This window comes from Pocillopora damicornis, chromosome 4 (genome assembly GCF_964200805.1).
Source record: "Pocillopora damicornis chromosome 4, jaPocDami1.2, whole genome shotgun sequence".
Taxonomy (NCBI): domain Eukaryota; kingdom Metazoa; phylum Cnidaria; class Anthozoa; order Scleractinia; family Pocilloporidae; genus Pocillopora; species Pocillopora damicornis.
This window is the reverse complement of record NC_142673.1, coordinates 27,745,541-27,766,381: the sequence shown is the minus strand read 5'-3', so window position 1 is coordinate 27,766,381 and position 20,841 is coordinate 27,745,541. Positions and strand designations below refer to the sequence as shown.

At 37.1% G+C, this 20,841-nt stretch overlaps 1 protein-coding gene and 1 pseudogene across 2 annotated transcripts in view; both read right to left on the bottom strand.

Annotated features, from left to right (window-relative positions):
* Positions 1-4,360, bottom strand: part of LOC113683025 (uncharacterized) — a 39,217-nt pseudogene extending 34,857 nt beyond the window's left edge. The window contains exons 1-3 of the transcript XR_016186060.1: positions 4,224-4,360; positions 1,140-1,336; positions 527-598 (exon numbers count right to left, since the gene is read on the bottom strand). The product of XR_016186060.1 is annotated as an uncharacterized LOC113683025 (transcript). The remainder of the gene's footprint in view (positions 1-526; positions 599-1,139; positions 1,337-4,223) is intronic.
* Positions 3,580-20,728, bottom strand: LOC113665552 (uncharacterized). Its single transcript, XM_089204609.1, has 19 exons — positions 20,634-20,728; positions 20,120-20,319; positions 19,727-19,798; positions 19,228-19,302; positions 18,315-18,386; positions 17,683-17,754; positions 17,367-17,438; positions 16,978-17,043; positions 10,447-10,518; positions 10,233-10,304; positions 9,379-9,450; positions 8,657-8,728; positions 8,182-8,253; positions 7,881-7,949; positions 7,584-7,655; positions 6,889-6,945; positions 6,346-6,551; positions 5,710-5,829; positions 3,580-5,321 (listed from the first exon to the last, which is right to left on the bottom strand). Exons 2-19 carry the CDS (start codon positions 20,293-20,295, stop codon positions 4,243-4,245), a joined length of 2,568 nt encoding a protein of 855 aa, XP_089060735.1. The 5' UTR covers positions 20,296-20,319; positions 20,634-20,728; the 3' UTR covers positions 3,580-4,242.
* Positions 20,729-20,841: the final 113 nt, after the last annotated feature.

Below are 20,841 nucleotides of genomic sequence, written 5' to 3'. Positions count from 1 at the left end.
ACGAAAAAAGAAATTTATTAATGCTTCCCAGATTAGGCATACAATTTTTTCTAAAAGCGAAATGTTCCTCTTATACATGATTACTTGCGCTTTCCTGTTTTATTTATCATTAGGAAGACGCTGTTAGTATCCTAATGATCAATTACTTATAAAATGGTCGAAATCTATCAGGTCATAGATAGTGAATAAAATATTGAACCATGCATTCAAGAGTATTTATAAATAACTTGAAATCAGATAGCTGAATCAAAGACATCCCAAAACCTTTTTCAAACTTTTTTCACCACCATGATTAATTTTTCCTTTTAATATGCCATCAGGAGCCCATTTCTCGTCATGGGCTCCTGATGCCAGACATGATACGGACGATACGTCTGCCCTGCCATCAAGCTTCCCTTAGATACACACAGACACAATTACAATATAATGGTTAAATTGCTTACTTCTTTCTCGATCTAATATGAAATACATGCTTTTGACATTTTCTGAGAATTCGCAGTTTTTTTCTTTTTCATTTACTACTTACAATTTCTTTAAAACAGTCAGGTTCCTGAAGACGTCTTCTGTAATCGAGCTCAAGGAACAACTTGAAAGATCTCTGGGATAACAGATTTGATTATTAATATAGACTACAAGCAGTCTTTGCTTTCGGCGTACTCCGTTGCGCGAGTATAGAAAAGACAGCGCAAAAAGAAATTATATTATGTTTTGCATTCCGAGCGGGACTCTAAGAGTGAGGCTCATTAACACGCTCTCAGAACACAGCACGGCCATTTTTTTCTTTGGGTTAGGTCGGTAAGGGTCAGGGTTTGACTTGCCCTACGGACCTCGCCAAAAAGGATGAACTGCTCGTAGTCTACAATTAATAAGTATGACAATGACAAGAAATTTGAATTCTAAAGACAGTAGGTTAATTACAGCAGCAAGTACGTGCAACTCGTATTATCCGCATTAAACTATACTAAAGAATAGCATCATTCGTCTTACTCGAAATACTTGAAGATGACGGACCATGATTCAACGCCGAGAAGGAGAACAAACTTTGCAATAAAAGAAATGGGCGGAAGAGATCAAGAGGTCTAAAAAGCACACGATAATAGGCCTTGGAGAAAGAGGAGTGAGTTTTCTTTATCACTTACAGTTCCACTGTATTGCTTGGGATTCCAGTCGGAATGTATCCATGAACTTGACATTTCACTTTTACCCGGGTCATACCAAAGTTGGTACACTGACAGATTTTTTGGCTGCAAACGTCACTCGCGCATGGTTTTACAAAACATAAGACCAAGATGACTTGTATCAGACCAATAGACGTCATTAGCGTGGCCTTAGCAGTCTGATAGAAATGAAATGAACAGATAATATTTCGATCTCAAAATAACTAATAAATAAAATATGTTCTCATATAGACTACAGTCACATACAACGATTTCCAGCCCTGAGAAGAGCTGAAATAAAACACGTGTCTGAAAAAATACTATATCTTTTCACGCGTATTTGATATCGCTAATCAGCTGCGGACACTTCACTCGCCTTTCGTACCACTCGGTCAGGTTGATGAATGAATGACAAAGCTTTTAACATTCTCAATCCATGGTTGTTTGTCGAAATTTCCTCGGATTATGGCTGTTAAAACACTGAAAAATCCGTATCGCTTACAGACATTGACATTCAAAGTTTCCTTGAAGCGGAAGAACTACCAAGATACGGAAAGAAAACCCGAAAGGTAGGAATTCAGAGGCTTTGGTGATTGTTGCAGAAACCCACTGCGTTAAAGAAAATTTTTGCGGAGCGCTGGTTCGACAATCAATAAAACGTTATCTTTTCGATTTCTTGCTTATATTTACGATCCACACAACCGCCAAACTTTCTACATTCAAACGTTACCAAATCTTCGGTTACATGATAGTGACTCTATTTATCTGCCATTGCAACGGAAATACACGCCGAAACTACGTCAAACCAAGATTAGCATAACTATTTGTCCCTCGCCTCCATGTAAACAGGCCCTAAGGAGCTACTAATGTAAAAGTCCTCATGTACCACATGGCCGTGCATCCATAACATCAAGACGTATGCAGTTTCTCTAGCTTCACCTGGAGGTTGCAATCGAGTTTAGCCGCGAGGTTTGGAGACTTTTAAGATTATTTTTCCGTGCATGTAGCTCTTTCAAGCGACGAAATTAGTCATAATTGGCGATGCGAATTATGACTGACTTCAACTGAGGCTTTGCGACGCTAGGGACTCTTAGTAATTTGTTCTGGTGAGTTGCATAGCGTATTTAATACCAAGCCATTGACCGAAAAAACTTCTTGAAATATCAGTCATCACTGAGAAGTTTCTTGCACAAAAGCAAATCTCAAAACCAAAAATCTACTTATCTTTCCAGCCTGTGCTTTTGTTCATCTAACACTCAGCTGCCTTTATTTTTTTCTTCTCAATACTTTTATAGTTCACTATGTCCCGAATTTCAAAGAAAAAAGGAACCTTTCGTGACAAAACATCATCCATATTCGCTGCATACGGCCGTTTGTTGCTGATAAAATAAAAGGGGAAGGCTCTGTGCTTTTGAGTGCTTTTTTAAGCTCTAAATGATGTAATTTCAATCTTAAAAACCTGAAACAAAAGGAATAAAGCGAGTTGCACTACAGGGCTCAGTATTAAAGAAAACTTTAAATTCATCGATCATTAACGCTTAGACGAAAATCCTGTTCACTGCTTTTGAGTTGTAAGTAGGAGCACGACTGTCCCTCAAGAACAAGTGGTTGGAGTTTAAATAAGGATAGAAATCACCCAGAACTTAGTTTTCTTACTTTGTGTGTTGAGAGTAACCTGAAAAAGCCTGAAGCGATCTACACGTTGTGTGTATGAACTTGCAAAAAAATGAATAAAAAAACGAATATTCTATGAAAGGTAAACTAACAGGAACTACATTTGCATTTACCTTTGACTTCCAAAGGAACCGGACATAAATTCGTTAACAACAAGAGTTGTGAAATTTCATTGTACGTGCATGTCTCTAGGTATCTTTTCTTTTCCTTCGGTCAAAATCTCGAATGAAGTCTGACTTTAGAGTTTTCTTTATCGCAGCTGTATCAGCCAATTTATATTTTCCATCAACAGACATGGATATAAAAATGTTGTCACTGTAAAACTTTTTTAGGCTTTCTGTGAGCATAAAACATATTGTTAAACGATGACAGCTCCGCTCCGCCATAACGTCTAGCTGACGTTTTCAATATCAGCGTAGATACCAAAATAGCTCCAATAGTGGCATACATCACGAAATCAAATAAACCCCACCGATGAAACAAAAACACCTTGTCTGGATTCAACTCTCTCTCAAGAGCTGTCCAGCTTCAAGCTTTTACCAACACTACATGATTATCTTCTTGCCATCTGCATTGTCAATCCCGTGCTAGCGCTGCTAGTCTTAGCAATACTGGGGAATAACCTCGTACTGGTAGTTATCCCTAAATTCTCTGCTCTCCGAATTGTCTTCAATATATTCATTTTCCCGTTGGCTCTTATCGACATTTTGGTCAGTTTAGTTGTTCAACTAGTCTTTGTGGTTTACATTGCTGGCAACAATCAACCTGGTTTACTACTGCAGTTCTCTCGTTATCTATATACACAGATAATTTGAGCAGGATTGTCGCTGACAACGCTCAGCCTGATTGCCTTAGTTCTTTGCAACTGTCTATTCCCCTCAACTACACAACTGCATAAAAAAAAAAAAAGAAAAAACTTAGCTTTTAGCAATCGTCGCCACAGTCTGAGCTGTCAGTGGCTAATCTTAAATGTTATATACAGAGCATTGAAGGTATAAATCACCTTTTTTTTCTCCAATTACTTTCGTTCACATTAGATTCAGCCTCGCGAGAAAAATCGCATTATATTTCAAGACGTAAGAGGTAACAAGGCGTCACGAACGACAAATTCACACGCGCAAATTAAGTCAACGCAGAGATTCACGCGCGTAACAATGAAAGCTGTTCCGCGCAACAGCTGCAAACGCTGAAAATACGCAAGTCGCTGATGTGCTTTGTGATTCTTTTCTTGTGACAACCTTAGCCCCCTAGCTGACAAGGTGATTGAAAATAGTGCATTGTATCATATCTGTTACACCCTCTAGCCTAGACTGACACTCCTCAATTCATCCCTAAACCCATTTCTTTACTGCTAGCGACGTAAGCTCGTTGTAAAAGGGGCAAAATATTTACCCTCCACTGGGTTTATCAGTCAACGAGGTAATGGACAGAAAAGATTCATCAGACACAGTTCGTTAAAAAGAGAGGAAGAACAAGTCTGGAAACACTGGATGGAGTAGTCAGCTCTCAGCAGGAAGATGCAGTCGCTCTTGTGGTCTGTGAAACAAGTCTCTACACAGGCGCCCGGAACAGGAAGAATCTGAATGATGGATTTGCTCGTCGTGGGGTAGGTCGACAACAAGAATAGGAAAATGTTCCGATAGCAAGATTTCTTCAAACTCTTAACTTCCATTACTTTCTGGTCTTCGTCAAGGTCCTTCTTATTCGTGATGTAGCGCTTTTTAAGAAACAGATACAAGAAAATCAAGCCAACGAGTGAGACATTCATGACGATAATCATCGTGAACTTTCCAAACTGATCGAGCCGTAAAGAAGTCTGGATGCAACTAAGAGGGGCAAACTGCAAGATGTTCCCTTCAAACAGTTTTAGAACCCTCTCCGTTGAGTTCAAAACGACTGGCCACTGGACTTTCGCCAATGCCGAGAAAATACCAGCAATGACTTGGTAAAAGCCAATTACAATCTTAAAGCACGACATGACTACGTCTGCAACTGTCCGGTTATTGTCTGCACGCCTGGAGTCACCCCAAAGAACCATTAGAAAAACAGCAACAAAAAGAACAATTACCAAGATGGATGAAGTTATTGTTACAGCTAACCGGGGACATTTCAAACAAGAGTTGAAGCGAAAATAGAAGCCTTTAGAGCAGGCTGCACACAAAGTCCCTTGATATCCTTGATGGCATTCTGAGTCAATTCCACCCTTGCAGGACTTTGTATGAGGACATTTGAGTGGCTTTGGAAGTAAAGTATCGAACGTGGAATATGACTTGTTGTAGCGTGGTCCAAAAGAATGAATATTGTTTACAAAACCCCTGAAACGTTCTTTTTCAGACTGGTCTGTCCATTTCCAGAAGTAGTCAGGAGCAAGTATTGCTGTATCTTTCTCACAAGCAAAACCGTATGAAGGACATGCTGTGCAAGGGCCGAAACGATCCAACCGATGGCATCTGCATGCGCGATATTCAGCAGTCTCGTTAGAGATTGTACCTGGGAAGGAATGTTTCCTTTCTTAGCAATCATAATACAGCATTCACAAAAAGGCATTTTCATGAATTCACTTCCTCTCTCCTCAGAATAAAACAAGAAATAAGATTTCACCAGCGAAGTAAATGGATATACTTTAAAATAAGATGTCTTTGGATTTCGCCAAAAATAAATAATTAACAACAAAAACAACAACTACAATTAAGCAAATAATCTTAGCTCATCTCTCTGTTCTTTAAATAGGGTTTCTGATAGTCCACTATAGTTGACTGTGTTCTGTGGCTGATATGTGTTAAAGAAATCACTGTGACAGTCCTTTTATTAAAACTTAATGTCAGCCAGAGCGTATTTAAATCGAAAAAGGTTTGCCCAAAGCGAACACTGTACTTACCATATGGACATGCCACGCAGTCGGTAGCTTTGGTTCCAGGACTTCGCTGTTCAGAAACGTACGTACCATTACTGCATCTTTTATATTCAACTTGTCCCATCTCATCCTGATAAAAGCCACCTGTGAGGATATCATATCATAAAACAAGGATTCAGCTACGCGGGTATATTGGAAGAGAATCAATTGTTGAACACAATTACAGATTAGAAACATTGTTATAAATGTTATTGTTTGTGCAGGGTTTCAAGTTATTATTTGTTGATTGCTTTTGGTTATGATAATGAGAAAGTTGGGAAAGATACATTTGCTTCCAGTAGCCGAGCAGAGAGATTATAAAACTCTAATTTTATTTTTTCAAATCTATGAACGATATGGCGCTTATTTACCTACAGGAACTTTAAGAGCAAGTCGTTGACCCCCGAAATGAATGTTTGGTCGAGATATAATAAAGTTTTCATTATGTGGCATAGACCTTTCTTTGATATAATTGATATTCTATTCTTCATTATTTTATTAAATAACTTCCAATTTTGAAAAGCGCTGTTGGATACTTTATAGAAATGGCGCTATCTAAATCTAAATCTTATTTATATCATTATTTACATTAACGATGAAATAGGTTATCATTTTCATTACCTGCAGTACACTTTAAACAGCGATTTTCATCAGCATACATGTAGGTTCCAACTGGACAGAGACTGCAGTTTTTATACTTAATTGGCAAACTTTGGTTTCCATAGATTTGGTTGTGGCACAAAAAACCTGAGCATGTAAAGGGAAATCTGAAGCCAAGTTGATGCCTGTCCAAAATGACGTGCAGAGACTTTGAGGGAGCACACTCACTAAGGATTGGACGACAACGATATATCAAAAACTCGCTTGGAAAGAAACATTGTTAAATTTTCATAAAAATTTTGGTGCAACAGAGGCCAGGGAGTGATTTTTTACTAAACGAGGTCGTCTTGCAGAGGCGCATGAGCTATTTTCAAGACTTGCAGCGTATCATGACTGGACAAAGAAAGGCTTTATTTTATACCACGGTTGACTTTTAATAACGACACATATTCAATTTCTTAAGTCAAAGAAGCCACTTGATTGATAGTGAAGATGTCTATCAATTGAAAACGGTGAAATTGATTTGGTGCACAAAGAGAAAAATGAAACTTAAGGCCTACTTACATTTGTGATACATATTTTCCCCGAGGCAGCTGTTGAAGATTTTTACACGTCAATGACCTGTAAAACAATTTGATTATTAATGAGTTGAATTTTAACTGATTGGATGTAAAAGGCAACGTGATCATCATGACAATAATGGTGGAAGCAGAAATTAGTCAAAAGGCCTACGTCGCAAGAGGAAACTCAGGTTTCCAAAGCTTTGAGTGACTTGAGGTTTTGCTCCTTCGCTCAGATTAGATGAAAATCCATCATCTGATAATTCCCTTCCTCCCGTCAAATTACTCGACAGTGAGCACTGCCGAAGGCACGAAAACCGACTCGATACAGGCTCTACCAATAAAGCTACAACACAACAACTATAACGATAATGATGAAGATGTCAATGATGACGACGACGATAATAATGATGGTGATGATGATGATGATGATGATGATGATAATAATAATAGGTTTGTTTCTGCGCTAGGGGTGCTGTCGTCTTTTCGTAAATATACGTCACTTTGTCTCGTGTTCTCAAGCGTGTTCGAAAACAGTTAGCAAATGCTTATGATAACTTATGGAATTCAGCAATACGAAGTTCCAAGCTAGCTGAACAACACACAAAGTATATCTTAGAGCGTATATAATATAGGAGTCTACTAACTTCAGTTTCTAGTAAAATGCTACGTTTGTTTAAGCCACACGGCTTGACTTACACTTTGGTATAGTTTTCCATTTTGTCGAAGATTCTATCTGGTAATGAGCTTAAAGGATTATCAAAGATAGTCCTGAAAATAAAATATCTACTCGTTACATAAGAAACGATTTGGTAGACATTGTAAAAGCTCTTGATATCACCAATCAGAAATAGCGGGTGCGTTTTTTCTTTTAATGGGTTTGTTTTTTTCTTCTAACATCTAACTGACCGAAGAAAAAAGAAAACGTTTAGTTCATGAGAATTATCTCCTTTTCAGAGCTCTAAAGGGAATCATTCTATTCGTCAATTTACTCACAACTGCTTCAGTCTGAGTCTGTCAAAAGCCTTGCTTTCAATAGTTTTAATTGCGTTACTGTGAAGAAACCTGCGGAAAAAAAATACGTTTCGGTGATCTTCTATTCTCAATCGAAATATTTTTGATTGAGGAAAGAAGAAAAGATAACCTTTTTCCTGATTAATGGCAACCGGGATATATCTTGATCTGAGAAACCGAAGCAACTCATATCTTATCGTGTGACTTGTAATGATACACTACGATCATATGATACAACATTACATGATGTGAGGAAAATCTCAGAACCAAAGTTTATTCTTACAATGATTCCAGGCGAGGAGTTCCATTAAAAACGTCTTTGGGAATAAAAGTCAGCTTGTTTTTGATTAGCAGGCTGAAAAATAACATTAAAAAGAAAACTCCTAACTATGAGAGAAATTATCAAGGACATGACGTCATACGCGTGCCATTCATAACAGCTACATAGGTAAAATAAATTAACAACTGAATAAACCAGTAAGCAAATTATTATTTTTTAATCGACGGCTACTGTTTCTCTTGTAAAGAAAATCTTTCATCGGTACAAAAGTCCACTATAACCTTCATAAAACGCATGTGATCTTAAAAGTTGACAACCGTGCATACATACTCACTAACCAATAGGAGCGTGTGTTCTATCTCAATTACTTTTGTTTATATTAAGCAAATATTGGATGACGTTGAGTATGATGTCATAAATTATCGCTCATGGAAAAGTTATTTGAACACTTCTCTAGAATTCATACGGAAAAACTTACAGCGTTGTCAGATTGGAAAGTCCACTGAATGTGTATTTATTAATGCTAGTGATGTTGTTGAAGGTTAGCACTCTAAAAACAAGAGAAATATTATACTCCTGAGATATCAAACATTGGACAGGGGCGGATTATATTCTAAGCCACTGGAAATAAACCTTCATGAAACCTATCTGGACTTTGCCCTCTGTGTATGAAATACTAAAGCCAATTTCATTTGGAAAAAAAAGTCAAACGAAAAATTCTCTATCAGTAACATTTAGTTCCACGTGAAATTTTTTTCAGTGGGGTTGGACAATGCGGTTAGTGTACATGATTAAATGCAGATTGTTTAGAAGGAAATGACACGTGGTGGAGCGAAATCTAATTTGACAAAATGGAATTTGATTGGTGGAATACAATTCAAGCACGTAAAAAATACGCGCATATGTTTTTTTTTTTTTTTTTTTTTGTTATTTATTTTTTTTATTTTTAAAATTTTTTTTTTAATAAGTCAAAAAGAATTGCATTTGTTTCAAACCTCTCGGGGGCAAGTAACAAGGTTTTTACCACAAATTTATAAAATCATGAAATTCACTCCGTTTTGGGTTACATACCCAAAGTTAGTTAAGAAGGTAAACGTTTTGAGAGGCGGCGATCTCGACCTGATTAATTATTGATTATATTGTTCCATTTGGAACAAGTGAGGTGATTATTTTCTTCATCGGTTTTCACCTTTTACTTACAGAATTTTCAAACGATTGAGTTTAGTAAACCCTTTATCAGGTAATGACTGCAACTTGTTGAACGACAAATCACTATGGAAAGACGAGAAAAATGAAGTTATCTACAAGAAAATAGACGCTCAAGGCCCAAAGGGAGACGCATTTAACCCTTTATATTTTGACAAACTGGTCTCTAGACATTTCTTAAGGTTACGGAAAAGGAGAATTTGTGTAACCATTAAGAACTCAATCAGGTATTTAGTGATCATTTCCTTTATTCTCATGACCCTAATGTTTGATTATGGGCTGATATAGTGGGGAGAAATTATTTACTGGTCACTGTTAGGGGTTAAAGAATTAAAAGAAGAACCATCTTCAATAAAAGAAAATGACTCAAAGATCAAGCCCATATTTTCTGTACATTAAGTGGTACTTATTTTTTTTTTTTGTAACACTAACCAGACAGTCACAGAATAGCAACTCCGTCATGATTGTTGTTAACGCGAAAATCACTTTCATACTGTTTGTTGTAGGTTTCATTTGTTGTATTGTGTACTTGTGATTGATGTTTGTACCGTTGCATAACGTGATGTAATTATGTTAAGTAATTGTCAGTTTTTGTGTGTAAATTTAGTCCTGTGAAGTTTAATTATGTCCACTTTTAAAGGAGCAGCGTCGTTGTTTTCGTTTTTTGCCTGTAAAGCTATACACCGTTAAGGTAAATCTTATTCTTTATTTTTAGTTTGTTGGTAAGTTTTCGTTCTCTAACATATATTTTCCTGCTCATGTTTAGTACCGTAGTCGTGGATTTTTCTAAATAAATGATGAAAACAATACGCGTGTCTTCGGTTACAGTTGTAGTTTCTGTTACTCACAGGCTTCCAGTTACGTTAGCAACCTGAAATATGTTCGGTGGAAGGTGATCGATTTCATTGTTGTCCAACATTCTAAAAATTAAAAACAACATTTTCAGACGTTAGTAGAGCGGGAGCACAGTTGAATATAACCCAAGGCATACAGAAGAAAATAATCTGGTTTCTTGCCAATTAACCTAAAATGAAACATTCAGTTTAAGAATCAAATACTTACAGTTTATACATGTGTCCTTTTCCAGTTGCGGCAAGTCTTGATAAATTTGTGATTCGATTGTGTTGTAAGTTTCTGAGACGATCATAAGAGTCAAAGCAAGTGAAGGTCAAATTGCTAATGCTGATCAAGAGAATATATTCTCCTGTGCTGATATAGATTTTGGTTCAATAAATTGATAAAAATACCCATGTAGTAGCCACACCCACGCAGTACAGGCTATGTGTATGACGTTCAGTTGTCTCACTCGTTTTATTTTCTATCATCATTTTAGTTCAGACTGTCACTAGGGAGACAGAGAGATAAATGGTGGAATTAACCAATCGATAGATCAGTAGATAGAAAGTGTATCAGTGATTGCTAAAAGATTGATATATGGAAATGTAGCGGAGCTCGCAGCGCGCGCAACGTAGCATATTCCTATACCGTCCTTTATACATTTCCTGGTGTGCTGGAAAGGAGAATTTGTTTGAGAATCAAGAGGTTCTTCAGTTGAATATCATTTCCTTTATTTTCATGACCTTAATGCGTGATTCAGGGATGATATTGAAAAGAGAAATTGGATGCTGGTCACTCTCAGGGATTAAAGTGTTAATAACTATACACATTTTATATGCCCTTCGCATTTGTTGGCAACAATGGTTAATGTTGTTAGGAAAGCAAACATACAACTGAACAGAAGACAGTAAAATGAGGTAAACTGTAAATTTAGTTTATAGCAAAAACTCAGTTATATCAAGTCTTCTCGTTCCGTGCGTAAATCTGCCGATTCGTCTGTAATAGCGACCAGTAGAAAATCGATTGTAACAGTCTGACTGTTGAACTTCACCCTCACGGCCAATTTGTTGCTGTTATCAAACGGCGTTTCTACAAACCCGGGGCCGATGGAGAGAGGTAACCTGCTGTATTCGCCAAAAGATTCAAGTTCTTCGACTGAATCCGACGAACTGGCTTGCTTACTCATTCGACCTTTTAACGAGTCGACTTCCTCCAGCGACTCTGTCGACGAAATTCTACACAGGGCATTCGGATCGGGCATTGGAATGTTAATCGTCTGACCTTAGATAAATTTGACCAGATAAAACTGTTTCTTTTGGAAAAACTCGCTAAACCTAAGTTAGACGTTTTGCTTTTAAAAGAAACATTTCTGAAGCCGAACGTGCCTGATACATTCTTTGAGGTGCTTGATTATTCTATCTACCGTAGAGACAGGGTAAACAAATCTGGCGGCGGTGTCATGGCTTACACAAACGAATCTTATACGCAGAATTAATCTGGAAAATCAAGAATTTTAAGTCATTTGGTCGAAGTTTGTCCTTTTAAATTGAAACGGTCTTTATTGATTGGTAGTATTTACCGCCCACCATCATACACCAAAGCTGATGATTTATCTCTGGAGGCAAATTTGGAACGTGTGTACTTGCTGGATAAGGAGACAATATTTTTAGGCGATGTGAATATTGACGGAAGGAATAAGAAGAGCTTTGATAAACATCGGTTAATTAACGCGGTTGACGGTATGAATTTCACGCAGCTAGTTAATGAGGTGACTCGTTCTGTCAGCGGCACCTGTTTAGATCACATCTATTCAAATCATCCTCAGCGAATATTGAATCTATCAACTCTGACTGTGGCCTCTCTGATCGCGTGCCTATTTTTGCTGTACACAAATATAACAACGACCGCGCATCTTGTAGCATGCAGAAAATCAGAATATTAGATATCGTGACATGAAGCAATTCGACGAGAACCGATTCAAAGAAGCACTGAGGCAGGCTCTTTGGGAATGCTGGACTCTTGTGAGTCGATTTGCAATAACGTACTCGATGAAAATTGCCTTTGGCGTAAAAGGCGTGTAAAGGGCGCTGTCCAAACTCCTTAGATGACTAGCTCTGTCTTGAAACAGCTACACCTGTGAGATAATTGCCTAAAAACCGCATGGCGTTCCAATAATGCTAATGATTGGTATAATTACAGAGCGATAAGAAATAAAGCAGTTGCGATGATTAGGAGCGCAAAAAGAAATTTTTTCTACAATGATAGAACAGGCGCGATATTAACATTATCAATATCGGGGAAGCTGTTATAGATGAAAAAAAGCTGGTGGCGCAACATTTTAAGGCTCCTTTTCCAGTATAGCAGACAGGTTAAGATCTACATTACCGCAAGTTCCATCAGACCCCTGAAAGCTGCAAGACTTTGTCAGATCCAGAAAAAGTCCTGATACACCTGATGTCATTCCGTCCATCATTAGTGCGCAGGTGCTTACTATGTTATAATTACAAGTTAACTCCGCGCAAAGCTGCTGGCATTGATAAAATAAGTTCTCAGCTGTTGCGTATAGGAGCACCTGTTATAGCACCTGTTGTTGCGAGATTAATTAACTTTTCCTTTTCAAGTGGATCATTTACAAGTCGTTGCAAAACAACTAAAGTTTCTCCTCTGTACGAGAATGGTGACTCACGTGACGTTCAGAATTTTTTACCAATATCTGCGCCACCTGTCCTTTCTAAAGTTATCGAGAGACATGTGCATGACTCTTTATACAGTTATCTAACTGAAAACAATCTGATTTATCCTCGTCAGTCTGGTTTTCGAAAGAACCATTGTACAGACACCGCTCTGATACAGATTATTAATGAATTGCTTTTTCAGTTTGGATAAGAATATAGTTGGTACTGGTAGACTATTGTAAAGCCTTCGATCGTAGATTATGGTCTTCTTCTGGATAAGCTGAAAGTGTATGGTGTTGCTGGCGAAACAATGAGATGGTTCCAGTCTTATTTGGCGGACAGACACCAGCTTGTCTATTTGGTTGGTTACGTCTCAAACATGGCGCTTATGAAACATGGGGTTCCTCAGGGCAGTATACTCGGCCCCTTGTTTAACCCCAGGATTATGACTTATTCGAATGACTTTACTACGTGCCATAAAGGTACAGGCAGGCGTTGTAAAAAAGTTTGCTCAGCTTTTTCTTTAGTACACATTTCTTTTTCTAAGAATCTTTTTTATCTGGCCTATGCTGAATTCTTATCTTTCAACCAAATTTTCTCCTTTTTTAAAAATTCTAAGATCTTCTAGTATCAGTCAATATTCATGTAATTAAAATAGTTGCATGAAATCTTGCAGATGTATGGCACATTATTTTTCCTTTGATCTTCCTAACTTTTCATTATGTGTAGGGATTGGTATTGGCTATATAAAATTTAAGTCAAGTTAAAGTTGTGTGCTCAGCCTGTGCATCAAATTTATATAATAAAATATTGTATCCTTCTTAAAACTAGTTTATCAAAATAAGAACGAGTTACCAGGCACAAGTATGGCTTTCACGATGATAGTTTCCAGGTTTGAAAAAAGTCATTGCCTACTAAAATCCTCACTTCCTTTGCCCTGACAGCCCAACCTCATCAAAACATTGCCAACAGTAGCAAGTAGCTAATTAATAATACAGGCAAGAGAGCCTATCCCCAAATACAGCCACCTCGATCCTGTTAGCTTATTATGGACATGGCATTTCAAACATGGTGTATATGCCACAACTGATTAATAACAATAATTGATTAATTATTTTGTAATGGTGTTTACAAGTTTTGGAAAATGGTCGGGTTGAAATATAATACAAAGACTTGCCAGCAGATAGTCAGAAGAAAACTTTTACATATCAACAAAATTTGTTTGTTCCATTTCATGTTAACATGCTGCAACAACTCTATCTTCTAGTAAATTCAACTAATAGCCAACATCAGATAATACCATCTAAAACTACTAAATATAAAACTTGATTGGCGTTTGGAATTGATTTCTGTGATGTGGAAATGAAATCCAGGTATTATCTTAAGTTTTCTTGAAGACATCCACATTATGTGCAGTTACACCAGAGGTTACCGAATTGAAGTATTTCCAGCCAGAGGACAATCATGAAACAAGAATAGCCGAAAGCGAAAAAGTTTTAAAAAAAATTACAGGTTCAAACAAGAGTTGAATATTGCTTTTCTTTTCAATTTTCCACGCTAAACAGAGGAGGTTGAAACGTTAAAGAAAAACGATGGGGCAATCAGTCATACCTGGAAACTTCAAGAGAAGATATAAGAGAAGCCCATACGATTCTGGGTATTGTTTTACTGACTCACTGTGCTCGCGCGGAAACACTCCAATCGACTAGTGATGTCTTAACACAAAGTAGTTTGCCACCGTTTCTTTCAATTTTGGCTCATTTTCCCTGACCAAAAAAATAAGTCACGCTTAATGTAATATAATTTCAACTGATGCTGACATCATACACTTCATCTGGAGAAGAAAACATTCCCTATCTTCGAAAATTTGCTCAAAGCATCAGGAAGAACAACGAACGACCTAAGCTGCTTGAAGATACCGCTGACGAGCATGCGTGTTGATCGCTTTGCAAGTTGTGAGACGACGTCCCCTCTTTTCCTCTTGAAGAAACTCTTCTATAGCCTGTGCTAAAGAGTATTATCACAGTTTTTATTCAGTATAATGAAGGGCTGGAAAATAATCTAACAAGGGCTCCGCTTTTAGGCTTGGCTAAATATATATATATATTGAAACTAACGATACATTCACGATGTACAAAATAACAGCAGATTTTAAGATTTTTAAAATGTGACAGGCATGTACAACCTTAGACGGAAGAAATTAGTATATTTTGTAAAACGTTTAGAAATGACCTATTTAGCTAATAATGTATTCAAATAAAAGACGTTTAGAGGTAAATTACAATTACGAAGCTTTGGAGGACTGAAAGAGAAAATTACATGAGCCAGTATACGTAGATCAGGCCTTTATGAATTGTGCTGAAACAATTCTGGGCATAATTTGGAAAAAACGAGCATAATTTTAGCTTTTTTTTGTTTTGGAAAAGTAGGACCTTTTTAGTTTTTATGAAGGGATCACTACCAGAGCCATCAACTGTTTTGTCTCTAAGATTGATTATTTTCAATTTGGTCCATGGTTCAGATTACCTTCAATTTTGCAATGTCTTGGGGAAAGAAGTTTACCAAAAACTGAGTCGTTACTCGTTTAGAGGACTGAAAACACCGGAAGCGAAGATTGCATCCGCCCCAGTTCCTGCCTTCAAGGGAAAGGAAATGGCGTCGAAGAGAAACATGATGCTAACATCGTACATTTTGACACATTAAATCACCGCTTCTAATCTAGAATTAACTGCAGTAATTATTTATGTCTTATCAGAACAAGTTCATAATTCAAAGCAAAGGAGACCTCATGCTTTATTACAAATAAATGTATAATTTAGATTTGTTTTGTTTCTTTTTGAAAAGCACACTTTTGGAAAAAGTAGCCCGATTTCCATGTATGGAGAAAATCGAGCACGCTTAAAGCGTTATGTGTTACTTTTACTATCACAATTTAAAAGGGACTATTGCAGGCGATGGAGAAAGTTTCCTTTTTTTCAGGCAATGATCAGCATTCGTGTGGGATCAGGAACAATTTCAACCTGCTCTAAACTGAGTGGTTAAATTTATCAACCATATTTCTTGGCTAACCCTGATAAATTATTCGACCTCAAAATATTGAATATTAAAGTGTTCGGTGTTATTATATAGATATTTAATATATGCCAGAATTTTTCCTGTTTCGAAAACACATATCTTTATCGTGTTTATTGAAGGAATCATCTACTGATATTAAAAATGACGTCGTGGTTACCGGATTTAAGAAGATTGCGGTTTTACTTCTGACTTGCATGATTGTCTAAGAGGTTTCATGAGTATGCAAATTTAGCCTAGAAGTTTCTTAAATATTTAATCAGTCTCGCATCACTGCGCATCAGCAGTTTTTCGAGTCCGTGTAAATGCTGAAAATAATTAAACTTTGGAATGCTGCCATAATTAGCTTAGACGGAAAGTTCTAGAATCTTATACTGTTAAGTATATAAGCCAACTTGTGTAACTAGATGATATGACTGGTTTTTTCACAAGCTGAGTAGTGTGACGGAGGTCGAGTTTACTCAACTGTGACTGAGATCGAGTTTAACTGCGGTTGTGATTATTTGAAGTTTGGCAGAGGCCGTGTATCAGCGTTTATTGTGACGAGTTGTTTCAGAGTTTTGCAGCTATGGAGACTACGTTCTTCGGGAGTAAATCATCTTTGTTGCTGTTCCGACATCCCTGTGTCCTGTTTAGCTACAGATAATCACTTAACGATCACGCGTAACACATGGATTAAGGTTAAATTTGAATTTTTGTGGGAGGAAGGCATATTTTAGGAGAGTGATTTTCTGCTTTTTTCGTCAGAGTTGAAATAACAAGTTGCAGTTATGTAGAGAAGATCTCTACATTCTGTGCTCTTAAATGTGTTTTGAATCTGTCTGTCATTTAAACGTTGCATGTTTGCTGGTGGAGGCGCGTTCATCTCGAGTTCATCTCGAGTTCATCTCGAGTTCATCTCGAGTTAATTGTATTGTAATTGCATCCTAACACGTTCACCTTGCTCAATAGACTAGATAAGATTTGTTTCGGCGCGTGACACAATAAAAATGGTATAATAGTTACTTACAATACACTGATATATTTAAGACCTTTCAAATCTGGTACAGATGTCAGCTTGTTGTTGTCCAAATTGCTATACGATGAAACCAAACAAAAAAATGTAAAAGAGTTGTTATAAGACTTCATCAATTCGCAAACGTTCCTTCTTTCTCTTTGTCTCGTAAATTTTACTTCTTCAGTCATTTTCAATTTCTTTTTCATTTTTTCCCACCACAAGTCATAATTAATCAAGGGTCGTAGCAGTCACAATCGCATATGTGTTATCTGGAATAAAATTGGCGTGTTGCAACGAGTGACCTTTTTTTATGATATACTACAAATATTTCTTTATTTGCACCAATCACCGAAATCTTTGCCATTTTACTTATTTCATGCAAGCGTTTTAAAATCACTTACCATCTTTTCAATCTTCCAAAGTTGTTGAAAGTGCCATCGCTTATCGTCTCAAGCTCGTTTCCTTGAAGGTACCTATAAGCAAATGTAAAGAGAATTGAGATATCTTCTGGGAGGCATAGAAGGGTGGGGGAGGGGAGGAGGGGGGGCATTAGTGTTGTTTTACATATTTACGTAAAATGAAAGGCGATAAAACTCCCATCATGGTGGGTCCAACATAATAACAGAGGTATGTTATTCCTTTCAAACTCGCACTACCCAGCAGTAGGCAAATAACAGCAATGCACAGCAAATGTACTTACAATGTAAGGTTACTTACAATGTAAGGTTAGCCTTAAGTCCATCCACTGTACCCTGGTGTATATGAGTCAGCTTATTGGAAGACAGATCACTGAAAACGGACAAATTTCAAACAATAATGTGACGCCGCTTATTCCAGGTTGATCTCACCGCAGATAAACCTGTCTGTAATGGTCCGAGGTCAAGGATTTAACAAGTGAAGTGTTCGCACAACAAAACCTAGCACCAGATCTTTCCCTTTGTTGAGCTCAGTCTTACTCCCAATTACATTGCAAATTGAATTACAAAGAACAGCAATTACTAATTCTGAGCAAGTTTGCTAAAACCTCGACGATGAACTCCTCAATGTGAATATTTTTAAGCCTCCTCCTCATTTTCATTTCCTTCTCCTAGTGATCTTTGTTACTACCAAATAAATTAGATATCCTTAAGACCAAAAAGGATTTCTGCCTTTAAAAGATCAGCCCATGTGCGATTGTAAATTCCTAGCGCATTTATAGCTAATGTATATGAACGGTCGGTGCATTTTTTAAAATCTAAAAACATGGCAGTCGGTAAAGATTTGTTTTCGTTTCTTAGATGCGGGAAGGAAATTTTCAGACACACCCTCTCCAAGACATGCCAGGCGAAAAATTGATAAATACTACTTACAGTGACTGTAGGTATTGCATTGCCCGAAAAGTTCCATTGACGATATTTTCCAAGTTGCAAGCACGCGTGGAACTACAAAAGTAATATGAAAAAGTCAGTGTGGTGGAGAAGTCTAATAGAGACTGCTATTCAAATACTTAAAGGATGGTATTGGCTAATTGAAGAATGCGCTCTAAAGATATATCAGAATAACCATAATTAGACAGACAGAGCAGAACATTCCTTTATAATTTTTCAATACGCTTCTTTGTCGGGCCCTAACTAACTGTTCCTAACTTGTTAAACTTAACAACCAAGCTAGTTTTCTCAAAGATGGCTGCAGCTAATACCTAACAAATGCACAGAGTTTTTAGTGAAAACGATTATTCCTGTTCATAACTTATATGGCAACAAAGGGTAGTTATGAAGTGATTAATCGTGTTAATAAATACAGCAGTATAACGATATGGTCGTTTTGGATGTGGATGCAATGTTTCTGCGAATTCTCCTTTTCGACAGCTGTTATTGACGCCGACACTCAACTCGCACAAACTTTCAACGTCCCACGGAGCACCTGCTCGTCAGCGAAAACCACTCATTTGATAAGGAAAAAAAGGCATTGACTGAGAGTCCGATTAAAAAAAAAACACAGTATAAGGGGCAATTCAGATAAGACTGCACTCAGCAGAAATTCCAGAAGAAAAGTAGGCAACGATCAAGAAACAAAACAGCACAATTGCCACATCACAGTGTACCACAGCGAATTATAGCAGAGTAGAATGCTTTAGGAGGTAACAATCGACTTCGGCGTCTGAATTAAACTAACTATGCACAGATGAACCAGGGTTTTTCTTCGAATGTCACTAAATCGTGAGACAAACATTCATTATGATACTTCTTACTAGTCGGTGATTTGAGGAGCCGCTGGACTTACAGATGTGTCAAATTTTTAAGTCCAGCGAAGATGTCTGCCGACAGAGAGGGTCCAAGCGGATTTCCATCAAGGTATCTGTAAAAGAAAATCGTTTTAAACGAGTTTTAACTATCGTTGATTCCATATAGGCCGATATTAGGTGCGAAATTTTAATTCATATAAACTGTGATGAACTATTGAATGTGATAAATGCAGTATATTGACCACTGTTCCTTTAGTTGAATGAGGTTTGGCTGGACTGTGCGAATTGTCTGATCAGCTATCAAACTATCTTCACATACAGACACAATAAGCTTGGCCAATTAATCTACAAGTTTACTTCCGTCAAATGGACTTGTTTTTACATTTTTTTGTCTATTAACTTATAAAACGATAAAGTGCTTCGCTGTAAGAGAAATCTTGTCGATCCAATACCAATTTCTCATTAACAGACACTATATTCTTTTACATTTCTGAATAACTCACATTTTTTTTAAATTCACTTTTATTTACAACTTACAACTTCTCTAAAACAGTCAGATTCCTGAATGTGTCTTCTGTTATTGAGCTCAACGAACAACTTGAAAGATTCCTGGGTAAAAATTAAACTGTAAGTAAAAATGGTAATGAACATAAATTTGAATTCTAGAGGAGATGAGGTCAGGAAGGATTAAATAAGGGCCTATCTGAATTAAAAGAATTTTAGTTTAAATTGACACCTAGCCTTCAAATTTTGAATCTTCATAGCCTTATGACTTTCTTATGGTTAATTTTAAATCGTGTGGTTGTTTTTCCTTTTTTGCTTGTTTGTTCAGAACTCATCTTTGCTTTTGGTTTTTTTTTCTTATAGCTCTGACCAAGACTCCTTAGCAAGTCTAAGATGTGTCTACAAACTATTAGCTCTTTCACTTACAGCTCTACTGTATTGCTTGGGATTCCGGCTGATATGTATCCATGAACTCGACATTTTACTATTAGCTGAGTCCTGCCGAACTTGGTACATTGACAGATGTTTTGGCTGCAAACGTCACTCTCAGATGGTGTTACAACCCACAAGACCAAGATGACTTGTATCACACTAGTGAACATCGTTACCGTGGCCAGAGCGGTTTGCTAGGAAAGCAAATTATAATATTCCGATAACGACTTATTCAAAACCGTTATCCGTTGTTCAAAACCGTTATCCGTTGTTCAAAAGCGACAAGGCTTACGTTGCGAGGCATGTTTCTCCGGTAAATTTTTAACATTCGCATGTATAATCACTGTTTTCAGTAGGAATAAATCAGTTTCATCCTAACATTTCTCTGACAGGAGGCTGTGAAGTCATAATTTTTTTAAATAAAAAAACTGCAAATTGTTCTCTCTGAAGTAAGAAGAAAAATAACATTTCTACGCTGTTGAAAAGCTTATCCATCAAATAAACTCACCCAAATATCTTCCACAACCAAGTACCGACCTCTTTGAAGAATGTTTTTAAAGTTGCACAACTTCTTTCTTCTTATAATCCTCTTGTAATTCTTGTCATTTTCTATTTTTAACAATAAAGGATCGAAAGCGGATATAATTACAGTATTGGCCAAATATAACCATTATTTTCACTATATGGAATGTAAGGAATGTAAATTTTACTATACA